The 24,431-nt window shown below is 64.2% G+C and overlaps 2 protein-coding genes across 3 annotated transcripts in view; both read left to right on the top strand.

The window, feature by feature from the left end:
* Positions 1-6: 6 nt before the first annotated feature.
* CHLRE_17g728450v5 (uncharacterized protein) lies at positions 7-18,762 on the top strand. Its single transcript, XM_043072383.1, has 23 exons — positions 7-156; positions 709-1,715; positions 2,077-2,847; positions 3,108-3,674; positions 3,824-4,663; positions 4,858-5,712; positions 5,941-7,062; positions 7,278-7,534; positions 7,807-7,973; positions 8,109-8,808; positions 8,979-9,073; positions 9,342-11,645; positions 11,977-12,188; positions 12,371-13,444; positions 13,667-13,748; positions 13,950-14,112; positions 14,385-15,333; positions 15,536-15,610; positions 15,893-15,915; positions 16,146-16,337; positions 16,569-16,653; positions 17,033-17,221; positions 17,459-18,762. The coding sequence occupies exons 1-23, from the start codon at positions 123-125 to the stop codon at positions 17,714-17,716; spliced, it is 12,021 nt and encodes a 4,006-aa protein (XP_042914842.1). The 5' UTR covers positions 7-122; the 3' UTR covers positions 17,717-18,762.
* Positions 18,763-18,856: 94 nt separating this feature from the next.
* CHLRE_17g728400v5 (uncharacterized protein) overlaps positions 18,857-24,431 on the top strand; it is a 17,131-nt gene continuing 11,556 nt past the window's right edge. The window contains exons 1-11 of one of the 2 annotated variants that reach the window (XM_043072382.1): positions 18,857-18,996; positions 19,198-19,882; positions 20,469-20,528; positions 20,955-21,123; positions 21,321-21,832; positions 22,050-22,152; positions 22,458-22,495; positions 22,796-22,876; positions 23,240-23,671; positions 23,848-23,922; positions 24,115-24,420. In XM_043072382.1, coding sequence (XP_042914840.1) covers positions 18,926-18,996; positions 19,198-19,882; positions 20,469-20,528; positions 20,955-21,123; positions 21,321-21,832; positions 22,050-22,152; positions 22,458-22,495; positions 22,796-22,876; positions 23,240-23,671; positions 23,848-23,922; positions 24,115-24,420 — 2,532 coding nt within the window. In that variant the 5' untranslated portion in view covers positions 18,857-18,925. Of the gene's footprint in view, positions 18,997-19,197; positions 19,883-20,468; positions 20,529-20,951; positions 21,124-21,320; positions 21,833-22,049; positions 22,153-22,457; positions 22,496-22,795; positions 22,877-23,239; positions 23,672-23,847; positions 23,923-24,114; positions 24,421-24,431 lie in introns of both variants that reach the window. The other variant, XM_043072381.1, reaches the window with a different exon arrangement.

Here is a 24,431-nt window from a genome sequence, read left to right as displayed (position 1 = left end):
ATGAATGAACATGTTTATTACGCACTACTCTACTGACGGTGACATACTTAGACACGAGAGTAGTATGATGCCCGCCATTCGCACAGCCCTGGTCTGAGGCCTACTTGATGCTATGCCAATCCATGTTCATGAAAACGGCGACTCTGTTTCCCAAAGGTCAGTGCGCGTACTTGTAGTCCGCAGGGGCCCTGCGACCCTCCGCGTTTGTTCGCATGAGCAGGCTCTGTCACTCCTTATCAAGTTACAATTTGCTGTGGTGATATGAGAATTGATAGCTTTTATGGCCACAAGGATTTCGAGGGTTGTGCTCGCGGTGTTGACGGTGCCGTCGTGCAGGCCAGTCAATAACTGGCTTTGCATGCAGCTAATCATAAATACGTCGCTGCATGACACTATGGCGCGTTCAGTAGCTCATCGGCCCAACCGTCGGTCCTGTGGCTCTGCCTAGGCCGGCGCGCTGGCCTTCAGAGGCCTAGGCGCTGATAATTCCTCAACGTTTTTGAGGTCAAGCTCCATGTCATGAAGCGGCAGTACTGAGAGGAATTTTGCTTTTGGGCCGCACTCCGCCGACGCAAGCTAGCGCAGCAGGGCGCAGCGAGCCTTTTCGTTGGCATAACTCTTACCGAAAGAAGTGAAGAAGTTCACGTAGCCGGATCCACGCCAGATCCAGCGGCCGCATCCAGGCACCGTGACCCTTTTCCCGCGCAGGTTTTCTGCTGCTGCTGCTGGCAGTGCTGCTGGCTTCGGCTGGGCTCACCGTAGCAGCAGCCGTTGATGTGGGGCCGGGGGGCAGCGGCGTCAGCAGCAGCGGCGGCGGCGGCCCAGTGCCGGCGCTGCTGCCTTCCCCGGACCTGGAGTGCCAACTGGAACTTACGGGCGACTGCACGCAGGCCACGTGCCTAGGCAGCTCCCCCTCCTGGTCGGTCCAGTCAGCCAGCCTGCGGTGCTCCTCCTTTTTCAGCACGGGCACCACCGTAGCCGTCACAGCCGGCCGGCGGTTTTCCAGTGCCATCAGTAACACCGGCGCTAACAGCAGCAGCAGCAGCAGCACCGCTGTCGACGGCTCGGAGCAGCAGTGGAATGCGACGCTGGCATTCAGCGAGCGAAGCAGCGGCGCGGACGACTGGGGGCTCACTTTTAGTGGGTTGAGACACCTGCGCCTCGTGGACAGTGTCATTCGCGGCGTGCCGCTCTCGTCTGTAGGGCCGCTGCTGCAGTGCCAGGACTGTACGGCCGTGTCCGTGGCAAACCTCACCGTACAGTCAGTGTACGGCTCAGTGAATGCGGCGGACCCAACAGCCGAGCCGCCGCGGACGGGGCTGTGGGGTGTGCTGCACGCCACGGCTGTGCAGCAGGCGCACCTGAGCGGGTTCCGGTGCGTGGACGTGACCGGGGCCACGGGCTGGTCGTGCCTCCGGCTGCAGCTCGCCGCAAGCAGCAGCAGCAGCAGTGGCAGTGGCAGTAGCAGTGGCAGCAGTAGTGGCAGTGGCAGTAGCTGGGCTGGCGCGGAGGTGTGGCTAGAGGACTCGGTACTCGCGAACTCGTCTGTGGTGTGGCGGTCGAGCGAGCCCAGCTACGGAGCTGTGGGGCTCACCGCGCACACCGGCGCGCCGGCTGTGCGGCTGAGCCTGCTCAACAGCCGCGTCGACAACCACACCAGCCGCGGACCGGACTGCCAGGCTGCGGGCATTGCGGTGGTAGCGCCGCTGAGCCTGGTGAGTTCACACCATATAGCATGCCTGGCAGCGGTGGCGACGATAGGCTATAGGACACGTGTCGTGCTCGGGTGGCGGGGTGGGGGGAGGGAAGGGACGAGGCGAGGTGTGCGCCAAGGAAAGAGCACGCATCCTGGAACCCATGGCCAGGCAAGGTGTGGTGGCGCGCGGCGTGTGCGTTGGGCTGCAGCCGCTCAGGGCATATGCAAGGCGTGGGTGGATCCGGGAGGCAACGCGGTACGGTACCGTGCCACGCGGGCATGAATTGTGAGCCCTGCATGTTCATGACCGCCCTAAAAGCGCAAACATAACGGAATCCCTTACGCATGCTGCTGCTGTGCATGTGCCTGCCCGCCCGCAGGACCGGCTCGTGCTCAACCGCAGCTCCGTCTCAGACAACCTCGCCACCAGCTGCCGCGCGGGAGCGGTGCTCGTGCAGGGCCCGGGAGTGCAAGGGCCAGCGGTGCAGGGCATCTTGTTGGACGGCGGCAGCAGCTGCAGTCGCAATGTTGCGGAACGCGGCGAGGCCGGCTCCTGCTTGCGCGTTGCGGACAGCCCTGTGCTCAGTCTGCGGCTGACCGGCGGCAGCAGGGTCGACAACAACAACGCCACAGTGTCCGGAGACGGCGGCGCGATGCGCTTCACCCACTTGGATGAGCTGGTGGCGGCTGGAGGCAGCAGCATTTCAGGAAACGTGGCCGGTGGGGGCGCCGGCGGCGCCATCCACTCGCAGGGTCTTGGGGACTCATGGAACCTCACCTCCATAGCGGTGCTCGGCGGCAGCCGCATCAACGGCAACAATGCGTCGGGAGGCGGCGGCGCGCTGTGGACGGGCAGCCGCGTGGGCGCTGTGGTGGTTGGCGGCGGCAGCAGCGTGGATGGCAACGCAGCAGGTGGCGAGGACGGTGGCGCTCTCCGCCTGGACCACGTTGGATCACTGGAAGTGACGGACGGCAGCAGCGTGTCGGGCAACACGGCGGCCGCGGGTCGGGGCGGCGCGGTGTTTGCGGAGGGCGTGTGGGAGTGGCGCGTGGAGCGGCTGGCCGTGACCAACGGCAGCCGCGTTGACGGCAACTGGGCGGCGCAGGCGGGCGGCGCGTTCTGGACCAACATCCCCATCGCATCGCTTACGGTGCGCGCGTGTGCTGTTGCGTGCGTGTGTTGAAGAGCATAGGGAAAACATTGCACAAAGACAGTGCTGTGGCGTGCGTGTGTGTGTGTGTGCGTGTGTGTGTGTGTGCGTGCGTGTCTGCTGCATGCACGTCCATGCGTGTACTGGCACATGCGGCTGAGGCGGTGTGCTCGCTCGTTACCTGCTGCCGCCAGCTTTGTTCCCGCCGCCCTGCTGACCTCTCCCACGCGCCCACGCGCCCATGCACGCAATACACGCAGGTGGCCGGCAACAGCAGCAGCGTGTCAAACAACACGGCAAACGCCGGTGACGGCGGCGCGGTGCGCTGCCGACACTTCGACTCACTGGAGGTCGCACGCAGCAGCAGCGTCTGCCTGAACCGGGCCCTAGGCGGCGGCCGGGGCGGTGCGCTGTTCGCACAGGGCATGGGTGCTGAGCGCAACACCACCCTGATCGCAGTGACGCATGGCAGCCACCTCGACGGCAACCAGGCGGATCAGGCGGGCGGCGCCGTCTTCGCTGCTGAGAGCAGGGTGCTTGGCTTGGCTGTAGCTGGCGGCAGTAGCATCGATGCCAATGCGGCAAGCGGGTTTGATGGCGGCGGCGCGTTGAAGCTACAGCACCTGGGCCGAATGGAGGTGACGGACGGCAGCAGTGTGTCGGGCAACACGGCGGCAACGGGTCAGGGCGGCGCGGTATCTGCGGAGGGCGTTTGGGAGTGGCGCGTGGAGCGGCTGCTCGTGGCGAACGGCAGCCGCGTTGACGGCAACTGGGCGGCGCAGGCGGGCGGCGCGTTCTCGACCAACATTCCCCTAACCGAGTTCCAGGTACACATGCGCAAGAGAGTGATTGGGGCATATACAGCCGAATGGTTCTACGTGCCCGTTGTTCCGTCTGTTGTGCTTGTACTTGCCGCGCCGCACTATTACTGCCCAACTAGCCGCCCACTGCCTTCCTGCTGCCCTCCCGCATGCAGGTGCTGAACCAGAGCTCCGTCAGCAACAACACGGGCTCGGAGGGCGGCGCCGTGCGCTGTCGGCACGTGGCGGGCGTGGCGGTCACGAGCGGCAGCAGCATGAGCCTGAACCGCGCAACTGGCAGCAGTGGCGGCGCAATCTACGCATGGGACAACATGGGCGGCAGTGAAGACACGGGCGCAATCGTGATCAGCGGCGGAAGCCGCGTAGACAGCAACTCAGCGGCCCAGTCTGGCGGCGTGATCGCACTGCAGACAGTGGTGCTGCAGGTGTTGGTGTCTGACAGCAGCAGCCTCAGCGGCAACGTCGCGCAATCGGGGGACGGCGGAGCCATACGCGTGCGCCACGTGGACATGTTCGTGGTGGAGGCTGGCAGCAGCGTCAGCAACAACACCGCCGCCGACGGCTCGGGGCGCGGCGGCGCGCTTTTCGCGGATGGCGTGGGTGACCAGAGGAACATGACTCTGGTGGCTGTGCGGGACCGCAGCCATTTGGATGGGAACCGTGCCAAGCAGGGGGGCGGCGCAGTTGCTTTGTGGGTGACGCTGGAGGGCCTCGTCATCTCAGGTGACAGCAGCATGGACGGGAACGAGGCCGACGGCCCGGATGGCGGCGGAGCTCTGCGGGTCCGGCACGTGGGCCGAATGGAAGTGACGGACGGCAGCAGCGTGTCGGGCAACACGGCGGCCGCGGGTCGGGGCGGCGCGGTGTTTGCGGAGGGCGTGTGGGAGTGGCGCGTGGAGCGACTGGCCGTGGCAAATGGTAGCCGCGTTGACGGCAACTGGGCGGCGCAGGAGGGCGGCGCGTTCTGGACCAACATCCCGCTGACCGAGTTCCAGGTACGCATGCGCGCAAGTGTGGCCCGGTCGGGCAGGTACGCAAAAGGTTTGTGCGTGCCCGTCGCTTAGGATTGTTGTGTGTGGCACTACCGCGCCACATCACTACTGCGCATGCAAGAAGCCAAACAGCTCCCGCCGTCATGCGCCCGCGGCCTGCCTGCCTACCTGCCTTCCTGCTGTCCTCCCGCATGCAGGTGCTGAACCAGAGCTCCGTCAGCAACAACACGGGCTCGGAGGGCGGCGCCGTGCGCTGTCGGCACGTGGCGGGCGTGGCGGTCACGGACGGCAGCAGCTGCAGCCTCAACAGGGCCACCAGTGGGAGTGGAGGGGCGCTGCTGGCAGCAGATTTCATAGACGGAATGGAGGCGCGGGACCTCACGGTCAGCGGCAGCAGCCGCGTGGAAGGAAACGTGGCTGCGCAGCAGGGTGGCGCGTTCTGGACGCAGTCCGAGTTTCAGACTGTGGCAGTGTCTGACAGCAGCAGCCTCAGCGGCAATGCGGCATCTGGGGACGGCGGCGCCATACGCGTGCGCCACGCGGACGCCCTGGTGGTGGAGGGAGGCAGCAGCGTCAACAACAACTCCGCCTACAACGACGTATTCAGAACAGGATCAGGCGGCGCCTTCTTTGTCGAGAGCCCGGACGCCCTGCGCAACATCACCCTGGTTGCTGTCCGCGGGCCCAGAAGCAGCATGAACGGAAACCGGGCCTATTCGGGCGGCGGCGCGCTCTTCACGCGGGGCCGGGTGGACGCGCTAATCGTGTCTGATGGCGGCAGCGTCGACGGCAACTTTGCTGAGAACGACGGCGGCGGCGCAGCTCGGCTGCAGCACCTGACAGTGTTCGAGGTGACGGACGGCAGCAGTGTGTCGGGCAACATGGTGGTGGGCACGTTGTGGGGCGGCGACGGCGGCGCGGTGTATGCGGAGGGCGTGTGGGAGTGGCGCATGGAGCGGCTGCTCGTGGCCAACGGCAGCCGCGTTGACGGCAACTGGGCGGCGCAGGGGGGCGGCGCGTTCTTCACAAGGATACCCATTGGCACAATCCAGGTAGGAGCGTGCGTTACGCGCGCGTGTACTTGGGGTCTGCGGGGTCTCGTACGACTGTGCAGGTTTGAGGTGGTCAGGGCGTTAGGGCAAGCCGCACACGACGCACAACGCACCACGCGCATGCCTCAGCCTTCACCTCCCCTTCCCCCATTTTCCCGCCTTCCCTTAGTTTCCCGCCTTCCTCAGTTTCCCGCCTTGCCTCGCTGCTGTGTGCGCCCCGCCGCACAGGTTACGCTGGGCAGCAGTGTGAGCGCAAACACCGCAAACAGCAGCGACGGCGGCGCGGTGCGCTGCCGGCACGCGGACAGCATCGCCATCACCGGCAGCAGCACCGTCACCTCAAACACCGCGCCCAAGGGACGCGGCGGCGCTGTGATGCTTGAGGGCATTGATGGCGTGAAGGTCGCTCGCGTAGAGGTCGTGGGCGGCAGCCGGCTGGATGGCAACGCTGCGCGATCCGGCGGCGCCATCGGGACGGACGCCCGCATTGCTGTGGTGTCGCTCAGTGGCCGCAGCAGCATGAGCGGCAACAACGCGACGGCTGAGCAGGGCGGCTGCGTCAAGGCCCGCAGCCTCGATCAGCTGACGGTGACGGGCGGGAGCCGCGTGGACAACAACTCGGCCCTGTTTGCGGAGGGCGGCGCGTTCCACATGTGGGATGAGGGTGCCACTGACAATGCCACGACCGTGGTCGTGTCAGGCAACAGTAGCATCTCTGGCAACTTTGCCGGCCGTGGCGGCGGGGCCGCGCTCTGGGTGGGCACCGCAGTATCGGAGTTCAGCGTCACCGATGGCAGCTGCGTCTGCGACAACGCGGCGGGCGGCGCAGACAACCCGTACAATCCTGGCGAGCTGCTGCGTGCCGACAGCGGCGGCGCCATAGCGTTCCGGGGGCGCGTGGGCGCCATCTCCGTCACACATGGCAGCTGCATGTGCCGCAACCAAATTCTCGTGGGGAACCGCGGCGGCGCCTTCAACCTGCAGCAGGGAGTCGACTCCATCACCGTCTGCCACGGCAGCCAGCTGTCCAACAACTCGGCCGCCGGCGACTCGGGCGCGTTCCACACCCGGGCCGACACGCCTGCCTACGCGCTGGGGGCGCTCACGGTGTGCAACGGTAGCGGCGTAGACTTCAACCAGGCTAGGGGCGCGTACGGTGGCGTGTTCATGGGGGAGGGGCGGCTGGGCAACATCAGCATCACCAGCAACAGCAGCATGTCCAGTAATATGGCCTCGCTGCGCGGCGGCGCCATGCACTTCAGCTACCTGCCCGACAGCTTCCTGCTGCGCGACAGCTGCGCGGTAAACAACTCGGCCGTGTTTGAGCAAGGCGCTTTCCTCTACATCAATGTGAGTTGGACAGGCCCTACCTACCTCCACGCGCGCATTCGCTGACAGTAGCGCTGCGCTTGGGCGTGCGCATGAATTCGCATGAACATGCATGCCCGGCATTGCGTCCCCGCATCCTCCTGCGCCCTACGCCCTAGGTGCCCGCCCTACCTCACGACCGCGTTTTCCTTTTCGTGTTAGTTGTCCTGACGTGCCCTTCGCGCCGTCCCGAGCAGGTGAACGCGGACTGGATGTATGACCCGCTGCTGGAAAGGGGCGCGCCCGGTGGCCCCTTCTTTCTGGAGATCACCAGATCCAATGTGTCGGCCAACTCGGGCTACAAGGCGGGAGCGCTAGCCATCTATCTGGACGCCAACATCATGACCGTTGATGACCCCGCCGAACGGCTGCGGCTGCGGCAGGCCAAGCACCTGTACGTCAACATCACCAGCTCCACGCTCAATGACAACCGCGCATTGCAAGGCTCCGGCGGGTGAGCCCGGCGTAGGTTGGCGGTATCACGTGGGCTCACATGAGGTCGTCTGTCGGGACAGGTGCTGCTGCTGCTTGCTGCTGTTGCTGCTGAGAATCTCTCGGGGTTGATGGTTGACGCGTGGCAGGGTTCCGTTTGGGGTGCGTGGTATGCGCTTACCACGTTTTGAGCGTGAGTGCGTGTGCGCTTGCTCAGGAGTCGTTCACGGCAGCGGCTCTGTGGTTGATATTTTCTGGATGCTTGTGCCCCCGCCGTACGCACGCATCATGCAGGGCGCTGACTATCCAAAACGCCATTTCTTATGACAAGGAGCAGCAACGGGTGGCGTCAGTCAGCATGGCAATCAGCATTCTGATTGATGGAACCCAACTCAGCAACAACCAGGCGGGGACAGTGCGCAGGAAGCTGGAAACTTTTCCCGACGTTGCCTACGTGAACGGTGAGTGCGCGGCTGGACGCGGTCGTTGGCGATGCTGCCTTCGCAACAGGGGCATACGGTGCTTCCGAGATAGAAATCTTTCTGTTACACGCACATTCCGTGCGCGTGAATGCTGTGGCTGGTTTCACCTTGCAGGCATTGGCGGCGCCGTCTTTGTGTGGGCTCAGATTGCTGACTGGCGGTCGGGCCCGCAATACAGTGACCGTGCGCTGACCTGGCCCAGCGACATCTGCAACGGCAGCAGCAGCAACGGCAGCAGCAGCTACCGCGGCAGTCCCATGCCCCTGGATGACATCGGCGAGCCCTGGCCTGCCGCCACCGAGCCTTGCCGCCTGCTGGTGCGCAATTCAGTGCTGCGAAACAACACGGCGGTCAGCGGCTGGGGCGGCGGGATCATGCTGGCATCGTGCGCAGCACGCGCGGTGAACAGCACATTTGCCAATAACACGGCGGGCATTCCCGGGGGCGGCCTGGCTCTGTTGGAGTATGAGGTGCCGAGCTCGGGTTACGACCCCTTGGGGCCGTGCGTGGATGGCGTGCCATTGTTTGGCACCGGCGTGTCGCCCAAGCTGCTAAATGGCAGTAGCAACAGCAGTGGCAGTAGCGGTACTAGCAGCGGTAGTGGCAGTGGCAGTGGCAGTAGCAGGCACCTGCTCCAGCAGAGCGCTCTGCAGCTACCGCAGGTGGCGGTGCCGCGGTGGCTTGTGCTCGACAATGTCACGATGGAGGGAAACAGCGCGACTGAGGGCGGCGGTTTGTACCTAGAGGTCAATCGGACAGCGGCGCTGCTGAAGCGCTGTCTCTTCACCTCCAATACCGCGTCCAATGTTGGCGGGTGAGGCCGGTGGATGGGTTGCCTGTCCTCTCCAGTAGCCTTTTGCTGGTGCACAGAGAGTCGAGCTGGAGCCTCGCGCTGAAGGACGCACGTGTGAAGCGCACCTTGACGTAATTCGCGACTGTGCCCTGCTATTGCGAATATTGCAACTGCTGCTACCACTCCTGCAGTGCCGTCCGCGCCGCCGTCAGTAGCACGTTACCGGATGCTGTGATCATCACCGGCTGCACATTCCAAGGGAACGCCGCCTCGATAAGCGGCGGAGGTGAGCTCGATTATCGCGCATGCTGACTTCCCTAGTTCCTAGCAGTTGAGGCTGAGATAGACCCCAACTACTGCTGGGACTGCATACCGTACTCTGCGTGCTCAACTTGACGCCACAGGCGCATGCATGCATGTGTTTCCCCAAGCATGCGTGCATCCTGCCTCCGCCGCACCGTACTCTCTTCCCCGCCGGCTGGAGGCTCCTGTTGCCTTTGTTGATGCTGGCTGCACCCCACGCCATGGACCCATCCCACGCACCCGGCCCGCAGGCGTCAGCATGGAACTGACCGCCAGCGGCTCCGTCGCCGTCACCGCGGCGCTGTCCGCCAACCGCTTCGAAGGCAATGAGGCGCGCCTGGGCGGCGGCCTGCACCTGACACTGGCCTCCAGCACGAGTGTGCGGCTGGTGGACAATGACGTGAGCGGAAACAGCGCCGTCGCCCTGGGCGGAGGGATGTTCCTAGGGCACAGCGGCGCCAACCCCAACGCCACACAGCAGCAAATCAGGCAGGCCGAGAACGCCACCGCCGGCGCTGCCGCAGCTGCCGTGCTCTACACGGTGCCGGCGGCGGCCCGGATCACGGGTGGCAGCTGGACCGAGAACCGCGCGGCTAGCGGCGGAGGCGGCGCCTTCATACTGTCGCACCCGGAGCTGGTCGTTTCGTCTTCCGGCTCGGCGTGGAGTCAGAACGCCGCCCTGAGCGGTGCGGGGCTGTACGTGGACGTGACGCAGGGCGGGCGCGTGAGCCTCACGGACGTCAGCCTGTCAGACAACATGGCCACTTATCGAGGAGGCGGGTTGTACCTGCTCGGAAGCAGCCAAAGCGGCGACGGGTGCGGCGGGCAGCTCACGCTGGATAACGTCACGCTGGAAAACAACCGTGGGGGCCTGCGCGGCGGCGGCATTGCGGTTGCCACGCTTACGTCCGTGCCTGTCGCTGGCGGTGGCGGCAACGGCACTGCCTCTCTGGTGCTAGGCGGCGGCGGCGGCGCCAACGGGTTGGCAGTGGCAACAGCAGTGGGCAGCAGCATGGGACTGGCCAATGCAACAGCCGCCAACGCAACAGCATCTGTGTGCGACAGCCCTCAACCGCTGCTGATCCTGTCGCACTCGATTGTGACTGGGAACCGGGCCCTCACGGGCGGCGGGATATGGCAGGCGCCGGCGGTGATCATGGCGATTGTCAACTCCACTCTCAGCGGCAATGAAGCGACTCTGTCTGGCGGCGCCATCGCAGCCCTGGAATGCGGCCTCTTGAGCGTGCATGCCAGCAGCTTCGTGGGGAATGCGGCCGGGCTGTCGGGCGGCGCGCTCTTCGTGGACGCGTGCCGTGTGGTGTGGCTGTCGCAGTCTGACGTGCTGCAAAACCGCGCCCTGGCGGGAGGCGGCGTGCATCTTACGGGTCTGAGGGGCAGTGCTGCGAACGACAGCGCCATAACCGGCCGCGGCCGCAGCCTCCTCGGCAGCAGCATTGACGCGGCGGAGGCGCCGGTGGCACTGCTGAGCCGTGTGGTGCTCAGTGGCAACTCGGCCTTGGACGGCGACACAGTGGGCGCCGAGGCTTCGGCCTTGGCGCAGCTGGAGTCGTCCGCCTCGGCGGGGGGCGATGCCGCGGACGTGGCGGCTGCAGCCGCCGCCGACAGCGCCCTGCTTCGGGAGGTGCAGCCGTACGTGGCGCACGGCGGAGGCGTGCTGATCAACGGCCGGGTCAGCGTGGGTATGTCAAAGAGCCTGCTGACCGCGCAGAACTGGGCGAAGGCAGGCTCAATCATGGCCTCCTCCCAGGTGTGCAACCCTAGCTCAGCAGCTGCTACAGCGGTGCTGCCGCGGGCCGGCGGCCTCGACGGCAGTAGCAGCAGCAGCCTGCAGCAGCTGAAGGGCCTAATGGAGGATTCATGGATGCAGGCGACGCTGGCGCTGCAGCGTGCCGCAGCCGGCTACTGCGCCCTCCTCACCATCAGCAACAGCCGCCTCGCGGGCACCTACAACGACACCGCCGCGGGCCTTGACGCCCTTCCGGTGGCCGAGGCCACGCCGCCGCTGTGGCTCCGTGACAGTGGCGCTTCAGCCCTCCGCGCGCGCTGCTCTTTCAGCAGCACTATGGTCATGGCTGACGTCAGCGCATCGGCCGGCCGCAGGCTGACGCCAGCAACCGCAGGCGCGACATCAACGGCGGCTGCGGCAGACTCAGCAGCGGAGAGCAGTTCCATTGTGGACCTGGCGGCAGCGGGCGCCAGCGGCAGCGGCGGCACCATCGCCAGCAGGCGCTCCTACAACATCGCCAACTTGGAGACCTGCCTGCAGGAGGGCCCGCAAGCCGATGGCGGCACCGCACGCGGCAGCGTGCTGGCCGTGCCCGCCGCTAGCATGCGCATCTTCAGCATTGCCGGTGCGACGGCGCTGGTGCGGCTAAGCAATGGCACAGTGCGCGCTCGCGGAGCGACTGGGAAGAACAGCCCCGCCGCGCAGTTTGGCCCGGAGGAGGTCGTGGTGGCGCTGCTGGTGTCTCCGGGAGAGACGTTTGACATCGGGGTGCAGCTAATGGACGAGACGGGGCAACCAGTCATAATCGGTGAGTGGGAGGTTTCGCGACGCAAGGTGGCCATGGAGGCGGGATAATGCGCGAGGCAGTGATGCTGAGGGATGGGGCTAAGAGTGCGCCGGGCAGTAAGTCAGTCGGGGACTCAGAGAGTACCGTAGGCTGCTGTCTAGCTGGGGCGCTGTCCCACCCGGGGGCCACAGCCGGTTGTGCGGGGGGATTCTGAACCAGGCAGAACTTCCTCAGTGCCAGTTCCGGGGGTGGGGGGGGGGGCGGGGCTGACCCCCTTGCGTGTGTTGACTACCTGCCTTAACATGTGCCCTCTCTGCTCATCTTTTACCCATCCCCACTGAAAATCACACAGACGTGCCTGCTTACTCCGTCAGCCTGACCATCCAGCCCAACGTGTCCGTCAAGTACGGCGCGCGCCCGGCCTTGACGTTTCACGGCGTTGCATCCTGGACTGAGATCGAGCTGGTCGGCTGGCCCGGAGCCTACTCCCTTCGTGTGGATGCCAGCGTTGTGTCATCGTCGGGCGGCGGAAGCACTGCGGCCGCCTCTGCATCCCTGTCTCAGGTAGGTAAATGGGGTCCGGCGCTGGCTGCAGGACGTGTTGCCCTTCGAGACACACGCCACAGGAGCATAAGAAAGAATTCCATAGCTACTTAGGGGTCAGTTGGCTCATCATGCTGATCGCGACCTCGCGCCGATCACGACCCGCCCTGCTCCCTTTCGTTCCCGTCAAACCAAACATGCAGGTTGAGGCGCTGGAGTTGCCGCTGGAGCTGCTGCGCTGCGAGCTAGGCACGGAGGTGGAGGGGCCGGCGCTGGATTCCGACCCAGCCTACTTCACCACCTGTCACAGGTGCCGCCAGGGCCAGGTGGGGTTGTGGCGGGACGATCGCATCACCACCGCCACTACCGGCAGCGGTATCGGCAGCGGCAGCACGCTTGACAGCGGTGAAAGTCGCGCCAACAGCAGCAGCAGGGCTGCAGCAGTGGGCGGCAGCTCAGCTCTCATTAGCGCCTCTCAAGCAAGCGTGTGGACTTACCAGACTGTGTCCAACATGAGCAACCTGTGCGCGCCCTGTCCCGAGGAAGCCATCTGCGCCGGCGCGGCAATCGCTGTGCCGAAGCCGGGCTACTGGCACTCCTCCATGCACTCGCCCGCCTTCCACGCGTGCCCCAACTCGGCTGCGTGCGGCGCCAATCCGGACTCCAACGCGACGACGTGGGAGGCTGCACCAGCGGCCGTGCCCAGCCTGTCAGCGGTGGCCGAGTCAGCCCTGGCCTCGGAGATGCTGATTGACTTCAGCTTCATTGCCTCGGACGCGCGCTCGGCGGCGCTGGCGCTGTGCCAGCAGTGGTGGGCTGCGAACTTCCCGCCGCATCGTATTGAGGCGGTGCTGGCCCGGAACGGCAGCCTCGTGCCCTCGGTGCCGCCGCCCTGCTCCGTGTCGGACCTGGATGCCGCTGTGGCGCCAGGCACCCTCGCGCAGCTGCTGACAGCGGCCTCGGCTGTGACCTCACCCAACAGCAGCGAAGGCACGCAGGCGCCAGCACAGCCGTCAGTGGCAGTTGCGAGCTACATGCAGCTGCAGTGCGCGGAGGGCTACACGGGGCAGTTATGCGCCACGTGCGTGCCCGGCTACAGCCTGAACACCGAGTACCAGTGCAATGAGTGCGTGTCGAAGGCACAGACGATCGTGCTAGGCCTGATCACATTCCTTGCAACTGTCATTCTGATCTCCTACACCATGTTTAGTAACTTCCAGCAATCCACCGCGGATGCCATCGAGGCGCATGAAGTCAGCGCCACTGACCTGATCAAGGTGGGTAGGTGGTGCCTGCGGCGTCGAGTGTGGGGCTCCTTTGGCTCGTGGGGAGCAGGGGGATACGGAGGCCCAAGGAGGTTTGGGCTGCCCAAGGGGTGTGGTGGACGTGCGTTCGCTTCCCCTGACTTAAGCCATGTGGGCCAGTGCAGTAATGTATCCAACCCCGTGTTTCCAGCAAGTGATGTCAGCCGCCTGCCATGGCTATCCATGCACGTACAGGTCTTCATCACGCACGTGCAGTACTTCATCATCATCACTCGCCTCGCCATCGACTACCCGCCCGTCATCCACAAAACCCAGAGTGAGTCCGTCCATCCCATGCGGCTTCCTGTCTTCGCCCTTACCCGCACGCATTCGTGGCCTCGACTTTGGCCTCAGCATTACACTGTGCATGCTAACTTGCCGTAATGGCGTACTTCCAACATGCATTGCACACATACATACCTCCATCACTTGTCATTTGTCACTCGCGCACCCCATCTGCCCACTCCAATGAACGCAGGTGTGCTGAGCTCGCTCACTGGCGCTGAGAATTTTGTCGCCTATTCGCCCACCTGCCTGTTTGATGGCTTGAACAGCGCGGGCCAGGCGGCCGTGTCCATCATCTTCGGCTTTGCGACGCCCATTATGGCCGGCGTCCTGGCCGTCTCCCTCTGGGTCATCAGGTTCGTAGGGCTCGACGAATATCGCTGAGTCATGCACGTACCGTATGCATGCAGCTTATCGAGTGCCGCAGACCAAGCGGTGTGGTAAAGTGGAGCCTGCCACTAGCGTGTACTGTATCCCACCCAAGCCCCAACCCCACCCTCCTGACCCGGTGCCCTCCCACCGTTCAACATCACTCCGTGCTCGGAGGCCTGCACCCTACTGCGCCACTCGACAAACCTTGCAACTCAGCATCCAACTCTGCCGCCCTGCCTCCCGCACACGTGCACAGGTACCTTGTGTTCAACCAGCGCATCATGGGCCGTGCCGGCGCCTTCCGCGGCAGCTCGCGCGACTTCGGGGTGGGCTCCTTCGCCGACTGTGAATTCATCGACGACGACGCCACCCATGCCGATTCCGGTGCTGCTTCGGAGCAGGCGGTGGCCGTGGAGGCGCTCCATGCTCCCGGGGGCGACACGCCAGAAGCGGACGGCGGATCGCCGTCGTACTTCGTTGCGGTGATGATGGGACCTACCGCGCTGGAAGGCGGCGGCCGAGACGCAGCCCTTGTGTGGCCAGAACCTCGGCCGGCTGCTGTCGGCCAAGTGGGCCTGGCAGAAACAGTAGCAGCGGGTGGTGGCGGCGGCAGTGGCGCAGCACAAGGGCCACGTGCTGTGTGTGAGGCCACCATCACAGAGCACTCACCCTACGGTGGCGCCACTGCTGGTGCTGCTAGGGCTGCCAGTGCTACTGGTCCTGATGCTGCTGGCGGCAGCCTCGGCGTCGGCAACAGCACGCGGTACCCACAGCTGCCGCCGCCGCTGCCCTCGCGGCCCCTGTCCCCCGTGACGACGCCCAGAGCCTGTGCGCCGCTACGACACCACGTGCCGGCCTTCACCAACGCCGCGGCGTACAGCGGCGGCACAGCGGGCAGCACCCCCCGGAACCCCAACGCCATCCGCGGCGGCGGCCCCGCTTATCCCGCTTACCCCGCTTACCCCGCTAAAGCCTCTTCGCATGCTGCCGCCAGCATTGCCGGGCCCACGGGTCACAGCGGCAAGAGTGGAACACTGGGCTGGTCGCTGTCAGGCCAGGTGGCGCGGGCACTGTCGCGGCTGCGATCGCTGCGAACGCGCACGGGTCGCTCGTTGTCTTACGCGGACCAGGCGCTCAGCTTGCCGCAGCAGATGGGCGTGGGCCTCATTGTGGCGGCCTTCATCCTCTACCCCTCGCTGTGCCAGGTGGGCACACCTGCGTGGGTCAGGAAGGACGGGTCGAGTGTGAGGGCGCTGGGGCCGTGGGAAGGCGGTGGGGCTGTGGGAGGGCGGTGGACTTGAATGTGCGTGTGCGAGACGAAACTCCATGACGCACTGCGGATGCCGTTCCCATGATGACGCACCCTATGTTTGCCAAATTGCGTGTCCTCCTGCTTGCGGCTCGCAGGTGTCTCTGAGCATGTTTGCATGCTATGTGATAGACGGCGGCAACACTGACAACCTAGGCAGCGAGTACCTGACGGTGAGGAGGGAGGTGGGGGCAGACGCGTGCGGGCTAGGCTAGGCCTAGCTAGCCCTAAGGCCGCCTGGAAGACTCCTGGATCTCAATCACTCGGGGCCCGGGAATCGCATACCATGCTTCACGACATCCACAGGACGCCACACGTTTACGAGTGTCTGACATACACACACACACTGTCTTTGCGCAATGTTTTCCTTGTGCTCTTTAACACACACACACACACACACACACACACACACACACACACACACACGCTTGCCCACTTGGTTCCCTGCTGCGCAGGCGACTTGGGGCCTCGGATACTGGTGAGTCCTCTAGGGAGAGTGTTGCCCCCCCCCATCCTCACTATATGATCCCTCGCTCCGACATCCGTGTCTGCTCCTGCGCGCGTCCGCCTTGTTTACGTCTGGCATGTCTGCCGCCAAACATAACCTACGCACTCATAATGCCTGCCGTGTGAAAACCTGAGACACACACACACACACACACACACACACACACACACACACACACACACACACACACAAACACACAGGACGCGCAACATGAACCAGCAGTGCTACAGCGGCACGCACATGAGGGTGTATGTGCCCATCGGCATCGTGGCCATCTGTGTGTTTTGTCTGGCGCCACCCGCCGCCTTCTTCGCCGTCACCTACACCAACCGCAAGCGGTTGGATGATCTGGACGTAACCGCCAAGTACGGCTTCCTGTATGCTGAGTACAGGTGCGTTGGCTTTCCTCATCAGTAAATGTCCCTTCCTTACTTGTTAGTATGGAGGTCTAGCCTGGTAAGAACGGCAAGCACTTTAGGACAGGCAGGGCTTGCGCAGGCTTCCACCTCCCTATCACCACCCGTGTTGCCGCGTCTGCACGCTCTCCCCCTGGCTACAACTTCACTTCATCACAATTATATATATTGAAAATGTAAGAACGCCCTGCACGCACAAATAAACAGGCCGGAGTGGTGCTGGTGGTCGGCTGTGATGCAGCTGCAGACCCTGTCGCTTGTGGCTGTGGAGGTGTTCGGACGTGCCATGAGCGTGAGTACCAGTAGAGCGCGTGTGTCTCCGCCCCATGCGTCCTAGCTGCCTGCTCCTGTAGCTTGGGTTCTTGATTTTGGGGCCAGTGTATGTGAACCGATGAATGGGTGTGTGTGAGACGTACTTCGCGGTCTTGGTGGTGGCGCGGCGCGCACCCACCGCATGTGCACATCCTCGCTCCATCCTGCTGCACACGCAACGCACGCGCGCGCCACCTGCCACCCCTGTACCAGCCACCTCCCGCCCATCGTCATCCTGGCCTTCCGCCTGCCGTGTACTGCTGCTGCCGCCCGTACGTCGCACACGCCGTACTTTGCCCCACCCCGCCCCGCCCCGCCCCGCCCCGCCCCACCCCACCCCGCCCCGCTTCGCCCTGCAGACGCTGCACCAGTCGCTGGCGCTGCTTGCGGTGCTCATCGTCAACAGCGGCATCACGATGGCGTGCTCGCCTGTGCGGCACCGGCTGGTGATGGTGTGCGAGTTCATTTCCTTCTGCGTGCTCAGCCTGACAGTCACGTTGAGCCTGTACTTCCTGGACTCGCCACCCGAGCTGTCAGCTAGCTCCGCGGTGAGTCGGCTGTGAGTTTCCCGCTGGCGTGCGAGGCTGCTGGGCGTGCACGCAGTTCGTCTTCTGCCCGGCGGTGGGCTTGTGGGCACGTCCCCCTATCCCTGCCCTTTCGTGCCTTTAAGCTGCACCCACTGCTTAGGTGCTGCCCTGCGTTATGTCACCTTGGTTGCATCTCCTCCCGCCTGAGGCGCTGCCCTACATGTTCCCTTGGTTCCACCTGTTCGCCGTGCTTTGCAGAACGCGGTGGGCATCATTATTGTGGTGGTCAATGTCCTTGCTCTTTGCGGATTCATTGCCATCGTATTCCGTTTCTCCGGGATGAAGCTCGTGGAAAAGGCCAACGACTCCGCAGGCATGGCCAAGGTGAAAGCCTGGGCAGCGTCGGCCGCGGCAGCCGTGGGTCGCGGTGTGTGTTGGCGCCGCCAGCCGCACGGTGGCGTGCTGGTGGGAGGGCTTGGAGGCCGTGGGCCTGGAGACAAGTTGGACAAGCTGTGAGGCCCATTTATGAACACATAATGTGTGGCGGCAATAAGCCAGGGTGCGAGCAGGGTGACGGCATGAGTGCACAAGAACAATCAAGCATGTGGGGGAGGTCACACTTGCACAGGGGCTGAGTCAGCAGCAGTGCGCACAACAAACATAACATCATCCATCTCATGGACTCGCATACCCCTCCTTCACTTGGACGGGTGCATCTTGGACCTAAGCCATGATCCATGCCTGGCGCAGCTATTTGTCATCTCCTTTTGCTGCACATCAAAGGGGTATGGAAGCATTGCAATAAGTTGGCTGCGTATGTGATATTTGGTCTGCGTATGTGCACACAGTGCGTGGCAGGTGGTGCAGAGTGGGATGGCGTTGCATGTGCGCTCAAACAACTCATACGCGACCATATTGATGCCACCGGTGGTGGGTGTCATAAGTGTTATTGCTACACGAGAATGCGAGGCCGTGACATACGGCACGACAGGGGTGCTTGATGCTGGGAAGTTGGGGGGAATGACTGCATGGGCCACATCATAATAGGGGGGTGGGGCTAAGCGGAGGCCGGTGTCCTTGCCCAATTGCGCCACTTCAATTAATTATGCCTTTATTACTTATACGTTGGGGGCAAAGTAGGCGTGTTGTTTGAAGCGCTCATCCGAGTCTGTATGCGGAAGCGCGGGTCTTGCCGAGAGTCACTGGATACGGCACGCCTTGTCTGAAATCCCGGCCTTGTGGATCATCTTCGAAGTCAAGGTGGCGGAGTGCACTCAGCGAGGGGCGCGAATCCTGGAAGGGTGTTGTGTTGCCGCACTATGGGCACTGGGCGGTTGAAGCGGTCCGTTGGGCTGCGGCATAGGGCTGCGGTGGTCGGGGAAAGCGTGGGCCAAGGCTTGGGCCAAGGCTGATGATCAAGGGTGGTGCCGGCGTGCAGGCGGTTTCGTTTGCGTTGATGCATGATGTATATGTATCTGTTGTAGCATCGTGCTTCTTGCGCTTGCGGCTGGCGACAGCTGTCCACCATGCGCAAAGGCCAAAGCTTAGAGTGGTCGCTAAGTAGGGTTTATATTCGCTATCCTCATGTTTCTTCATCCCAGACAGCACGGCTCCGGGTTCATCAATCAGCGAGCAGGGAATTCAGGCAACGACCATGGGCATTGGATTCTGCGAAAACGCCAGCTGAAAGTGGCAGCTAATCCTTAATAAACCGTACATTACAGTATGGAGAACAGACCGCAAGCGAAATCGGGGGGTTTAGACCTGCTGGAAGAGCTCGCCGCCCGCTTCGGAAGGTGCGCTTGCGGGCGTTCAGGGGCGTTCGACACACTGATGACAAGCTCTGATGCACCTCATGACAATGCATAAACAGCCAAAGCGGGGCGCTAAGTACCAGTCTTGAGGAGAAGAAGCTCTGCGGCCGAGGTCCGACCTTGTGGTCTCGCGGGCTGACCTTGTTGTTGGCGCGCCCCGCCGCGCCGCTCGGCCCCGGACAGGCTAGGGCTCACGCTGCCCGGTGTGGAGGTGCGCTGGCAGGACCTGGTGGTAGAAGTCCCCAGGGGGGCCGCGCCCAGCGCGGCGGCCGGCGTCGCGGCGGCAGCAGCACGCACCGTGCACCGCGGCGGCAGTAGCAGTGGCAGTGGCAGTAGCAGCCCCCGCACCAGCAGCGGCTGCGTCGTCTTGGATGCCGGCAGCGGCGTGTTGGCGCCGGGCAGCCTCACACTGCTGCTGGGGCCTCCCGGCGGCGGGCGCAGCACGCTCCTGAAGGCGCTGTCAGGCCGCCTCGACCCGGGCTGCTCCTCCCGCTGCTGTAACCGCGGGTGGTGCGGCTGCGGCGCCGGCTCCAGCGGCGGCGCCCGCGTGGCGACCGGCTGCGTGGAGTACAACGGCCGGACAGTGGTTAGAGGCAGCAGCGGCGGCAACGAGGCAGGCGGCAGCTGCGGCTGTGGCGCTGGTGGGGGCCGCGGCGCTGATAGCGACCACAGCCGTGCCAGCGGCGCCAACCCTGGAGAAGGGAATGCCGCAGCAGCCTATGCCGCCGCCTTCGGCCGCGACATCCGGCCACCGCCGCCGCAGCAGCAACAAAGGGCGCCATCAGCGGACACACCCTCCCCTCAGCGCAAACCGCAGCAGCAGCAGCAGCAGCAGCAGCAGCCAAGGAACTCTTACATCCAAGAACAGGTGAGCGCCGCAACCAACCGACCCACTTCGCCAATCCAGCGGAATCCACCGCGGAGATTCAAATGCTCGACAGCCCGAAACCCCCCCGCAATTCCACGCTGCATGCGCCGTACTCAAATTGCGCCTTCCCCCGTCCTGACCGGTACTTAACCCTGCACCGCTTCCGCTTCCCTACAACTTGCATTCAAAGCTTCGATGAAGTACTCTGCCTCGCTCCACGCTGCACTTTGGCTTAGGATGCTTCGGCGATGCCTAAAGCAATTCTTCCTCCCTCCTGCCCGACGGCCACCGCAAACATGATCTCCTGCAAATTCAAGCCTATGCATGCAACATAGTATTTGCTGGGAACTCGTATCGAGCTGGCGCGCTTGCGGATGCCCTGATTCCCCTACGACCTAATCACTTCGCTGGTAATTATGCACACAAGCGAGCGCACACGCATCGATAGCTCCATATTGATTTATGCTTTACGCGCGCTGCGCTATATGCCAGTCACCAGACTTGACACCGCACCGGTACTCTCGCCTCACCCCGCTGCCAATCTGACACGCTGCCCGCCCTTCTCTCGCACCCGTACGTGCCTCAGGCCAACGCCCAAGTCCACCGAGCCCCCAGCTCAAGCAACATCAACTCCGAACAACGCAGCGTAAGTTCTGACGCGTCACCGTTCATACGCACATGACTAAGGACCAGGGGCTGGGTTGGGCTTGGGTTTTGGGTAGACGGCTTGCTACCCAACGGGTTTCGGGGATGGGAACTTGCACTTGCACGCTTTTGCAGAACTCACCTGATGAGACCCTTGGCACGGTCGAAACGCGTCGTGAGAGCCTTGCCTTACTGCATTATAGTGCGAATGCGGTGTTGGGAACTCGGACCCATCCCTTAGGGCGTGCGTGCGTTTCTGTCCTTACTCCTAGCCTGCCTTTTGCTCACGCGTGCTTCGGCACGCACTGGTCCTCCTACCGTGTCTTTTGGGGAACCTACGTTTGTGCCCATTCCACCGCACTGACCCTTCCACCTACGCCAACTCTTACGCTTGCATCACACGGCTCTCCAACACCACTTACAGCAGCAGCAGCAGCGGGCGCGCCCCTACCCGCGCCCGCTGACACGGGCGGATGCCTGCCGTTTGGCGGCGTATGTGGGTCAGGCCGACGCGCACCTGCCCGAGCTGACAGCGGGGGAGACGCTGGCGTTCGCGGCCAGGTGCCAGACTGGGCCTGGATTGGAGCGCATACATCGTGAGCGCGTGTGCCTTCTCCTGGGTGGTGCTTCCCCACGCTCGCTCGATTATTGTCACGTTGGTTTGCAAAAGGGGAGATTCGGGGGTTCGGGGATGGAGGGCAGTTGCCAGTCCTGCCGTCCTTCCATCCCAGATGGGGTGCTACGGGACGGTGGGCGGAGAGCTGGCGCCTGCACACCGTGTGTGTGGACACAGGCCTGCACCGCTGGCTGCTGGAGCAGGAGGAGCAGGAGCGGGGGCGGGTGCCTGAGCTGGAGCTGGGGCAGGAGCAGGAGCTGGAGCAACAAGAGCAGCAGCGGCATGATGACGCGCCGCCGATGGGCCGTGCCGCAGCGGTTGTTGCAGTGGCGGGTGCAGCACTGGCAGGTGCGGCGAGTGCGCAGCAGGATTGCGTAGCAGAAGCAGCTCGCTGCCCTGACGGCAGCAGCGGCGGCCAGGCGGGCAATGCCACGGCCAGCAGTGGCGGTGATGCTGGCGCCCCGGCTGCGGCTGCCCTAGCAGCTACCGCTGCGCCCCATCCCGCTGCTGTCGGCAGCACGCACGACGCGCGCTCTGCGCCACCGTGTGGTGGCGGCAGCATGCTGGATGCGCTGTTCGGTGATGCCAGCAGCAGCAGCAGCAGCAGCAGTAGCAGCAGTAGGACAACTGGCGGCGGCGGCGGGTGTGACGTTGGACAGCAGCGCGGTCTGGAGGCCCGACTTGTGGAGGTGGGTCGGGTGTGTTTGTCGGTTGGGAGGTACGGTACCAGTTTAGTGAGCAGCAGGCGGCGGCCGCTAGCCCGCTGGCGCTGTGTGGGCGTCAGCGGAAGAGCATGAAGGCACGCACGCACGCGAGAACGCACATACTACTCCCTGTCCCTGTATTATTTGCGCCTTCCACAGCTGCAAACCCCGTTTGCTGTGTAACAACAACCCAACTGCACAGGCCGTGGCAGAGCTGCTGGGCCTATCCGGAGTGCTGCACACGCGCGTGGGTGATGAGATGCGTGCGGGGCTCAGCGGCGGCGAGCGGCGTCGCCTGACCCTCGGTGCGTAACAGGCCGTCGCAGGTGCACAGGCAGGGTGCGTACGTGCTTATGTTCGGATAAGCAGAGAAGGCGTGTGCTGTGGGACGTTGTGTGCTTACTGCAGGCGTGCAGTAGTTGCGCATGGCACTGCCGCGCGCTTGGTCGCCAACACAAGTAGAGCTGCCGCCGCTTGCTGCGGTACCAAACGCATAGCCGCTACAGTATTATGCGCTGGCGCGTAGATTGTAGTGCCCGTATGCACGCACACGCCCGGACACGCGCACGCGTGTGTATGTGCGCATGTGTGTGCGTGTCGATGCACACAGGCGAGGCAGCACTGAGCCTGGCGCCTGTACTCATGCTGGTGAGATGCGGGGGCGGGTGCGGGTGTGGGTGTGGAGCATGACGCGGCATGACGCTCCAAGTCCAACCCGTCATGAGCGCAATTCTGAATCGCGCATATCTTGGCCTGTCTGTTACGGTACTCGCTCGACATCTGCCAATCAGGTCCTGGGCTGTAGCTGTCCACCGGTGCCTCTCATGCTCTCCCACTTATGCGAGACCCCCCTGTGCATGCGCTCCGCTAATTTCGCTTGGTTTGGTACAGTGTGGGCCGGTATTCACAACTCCACCCCCTCCCCGCGCTCCCGCTTCCCACACACAGGACGAGATAACCAGCGGGCTGGATGCGGCAGTGGCTCTGTCGGTAGTACGCACCCTGCGCCGTGTCTGCGACCTCGCTAATGTGCGTTTCGTGTGTGTGACACGTCTGAATGCATGACGCATGGCGCTGCTTGCTTGCCCAGATGGCGTGTGCATTTCCCCAACCTGCGCATGATGTGCGTCTTACTGCATCTGCGGTCTTGCGGTCGTGTGCTGCGTTCTAGTGCATGCCGAGTAGCATACGCAATGCCGCCACCTGCACGTATGGTTGCCTGTACGTCGTATGGTCGCCTTTGGCTGTAAAGAAACTCCTGATAAGCGGCACTGTACGCATACGGCCGCTTGACACCCTGCGCCGCACCCATCCCCGCCCACCACCACCACCACCATTACCTTTACCACCACCACCACCACCACCACCACCACCACCACCTTGCACCAGCAGGTGACGGCGGTGGCGGCGCTGCTGCAGCCCTCGCCCGAGGTGGTCGCCCTGTTCGACAACGTGCTACTGCTGGCGGCGGGCCGCGTGGCCTTCCTGGGCCCACGTGACCGCCTCGCGCCCTTCCTGGCACGCGTGCCTCAAACCCCCGGGCTAGCGCCGTGGCCCCCCGGCCAGCCCCTCGCCGAGTTCGTACAGGAGGTCCTGGCCAGCCCTGCCGACCAGGCGAAATACCAGGCGTGGCGGCCGGCACGATTGCCGGCAGCGGGGGCTGTGGCTGCTACAGCCGCTGGCCGAGCGGCTGCTCTTACGGATGGCGGTGCTGCAGCGGAAATGGAAGTGGAAGCTGCTACAGCCGCTGGCGCGGCGCCGCGCGGGGAGGGAGCGATGAAGGCGGAGGCGGGAGCATGGGTGTCACCAGCAGAGGTCCGCGAGGTGGGTGACGTAAGGTTACGAAAGGAGGGGCGTGGAAAGCGGGGCGCAGGAAGTAAGGGCGGGCACTTAACGGAATGACGGGAGCTTCATACCATATATGCGTGCCATCGTTTGACGTTCCACAAGCGCGTGTTTCGCTGTGATGGCGACGTCTCGATGGGTCGCGTCCTCGCTAGGCCTTTGAGCACAGCGAGGAGGGGCGGGCGCTGGCGGCGCAGCTGGCGGCTGCTCCGTACAACCACCCCCTAGAGGTGAGCTAGCGAGATATGGTGTGTGTATGCCTGCCTGCTGGGACCTCGGAATCTCCTGCATGCATGGGCTGACGCATGGCGCGACACGTACGGCAACCTGCTACAACCACCTATGTACGGCATCACACCGCCACACACACCATGTACGGTATCACACCACCGTTGTCGCGCACCCGCCCCTTCGCTCAGCAGGGCCTGCTGCTGCCGGGTGCCGTACACGCGGCGGGCCGGCCGCCCGAACCCCAGGCCGCAACGCAGCAGTCGCAGCCGCAACCGCAGCCGCAGCCACAGCAGCAGCCGGGTGCGGGCACCATCAAGCCGGCGTGGGCGGAGGGCGGGAGCGCCGCCTGCAGCAGCCGAGGGGCTGGGTGGCGCCGGCGGCGCCTGCTGCTGCTGCTTCGCCCGCTGCTGCCGCCGCGGCGGCTGCTGACGGTGTTGGGCCGCGAGCTGTTGCTGGCGCGGCGCGACCCAGCCTACCTCGGAGCCATTGTGGGGCAGGTGCGCGGCAG

Source organism: Chlamydomonas reinhardtii, chromosome 17 (assembly GCF_000002595.2).
Source record: "Chlamydomonas reinhardtii strain CC-503 cw92 mt+ chromosome 17, whole genome shotgun sequence".
In the NCBI taxonomy this organism is placed as follows: Eukaryota; Viridiplantae; Chlorophyta; class Chlorophyceae; order Chlamydomonadales; family Chlamydomonadaceae; genus Chlamydomonas; species Chlamydomonas reinhardtii.
The sequence above is the reverse complement of the archived record's forward strand: the minus strand, read 5'-3'. Positions and strand labels throughout refer to the sequence as shown.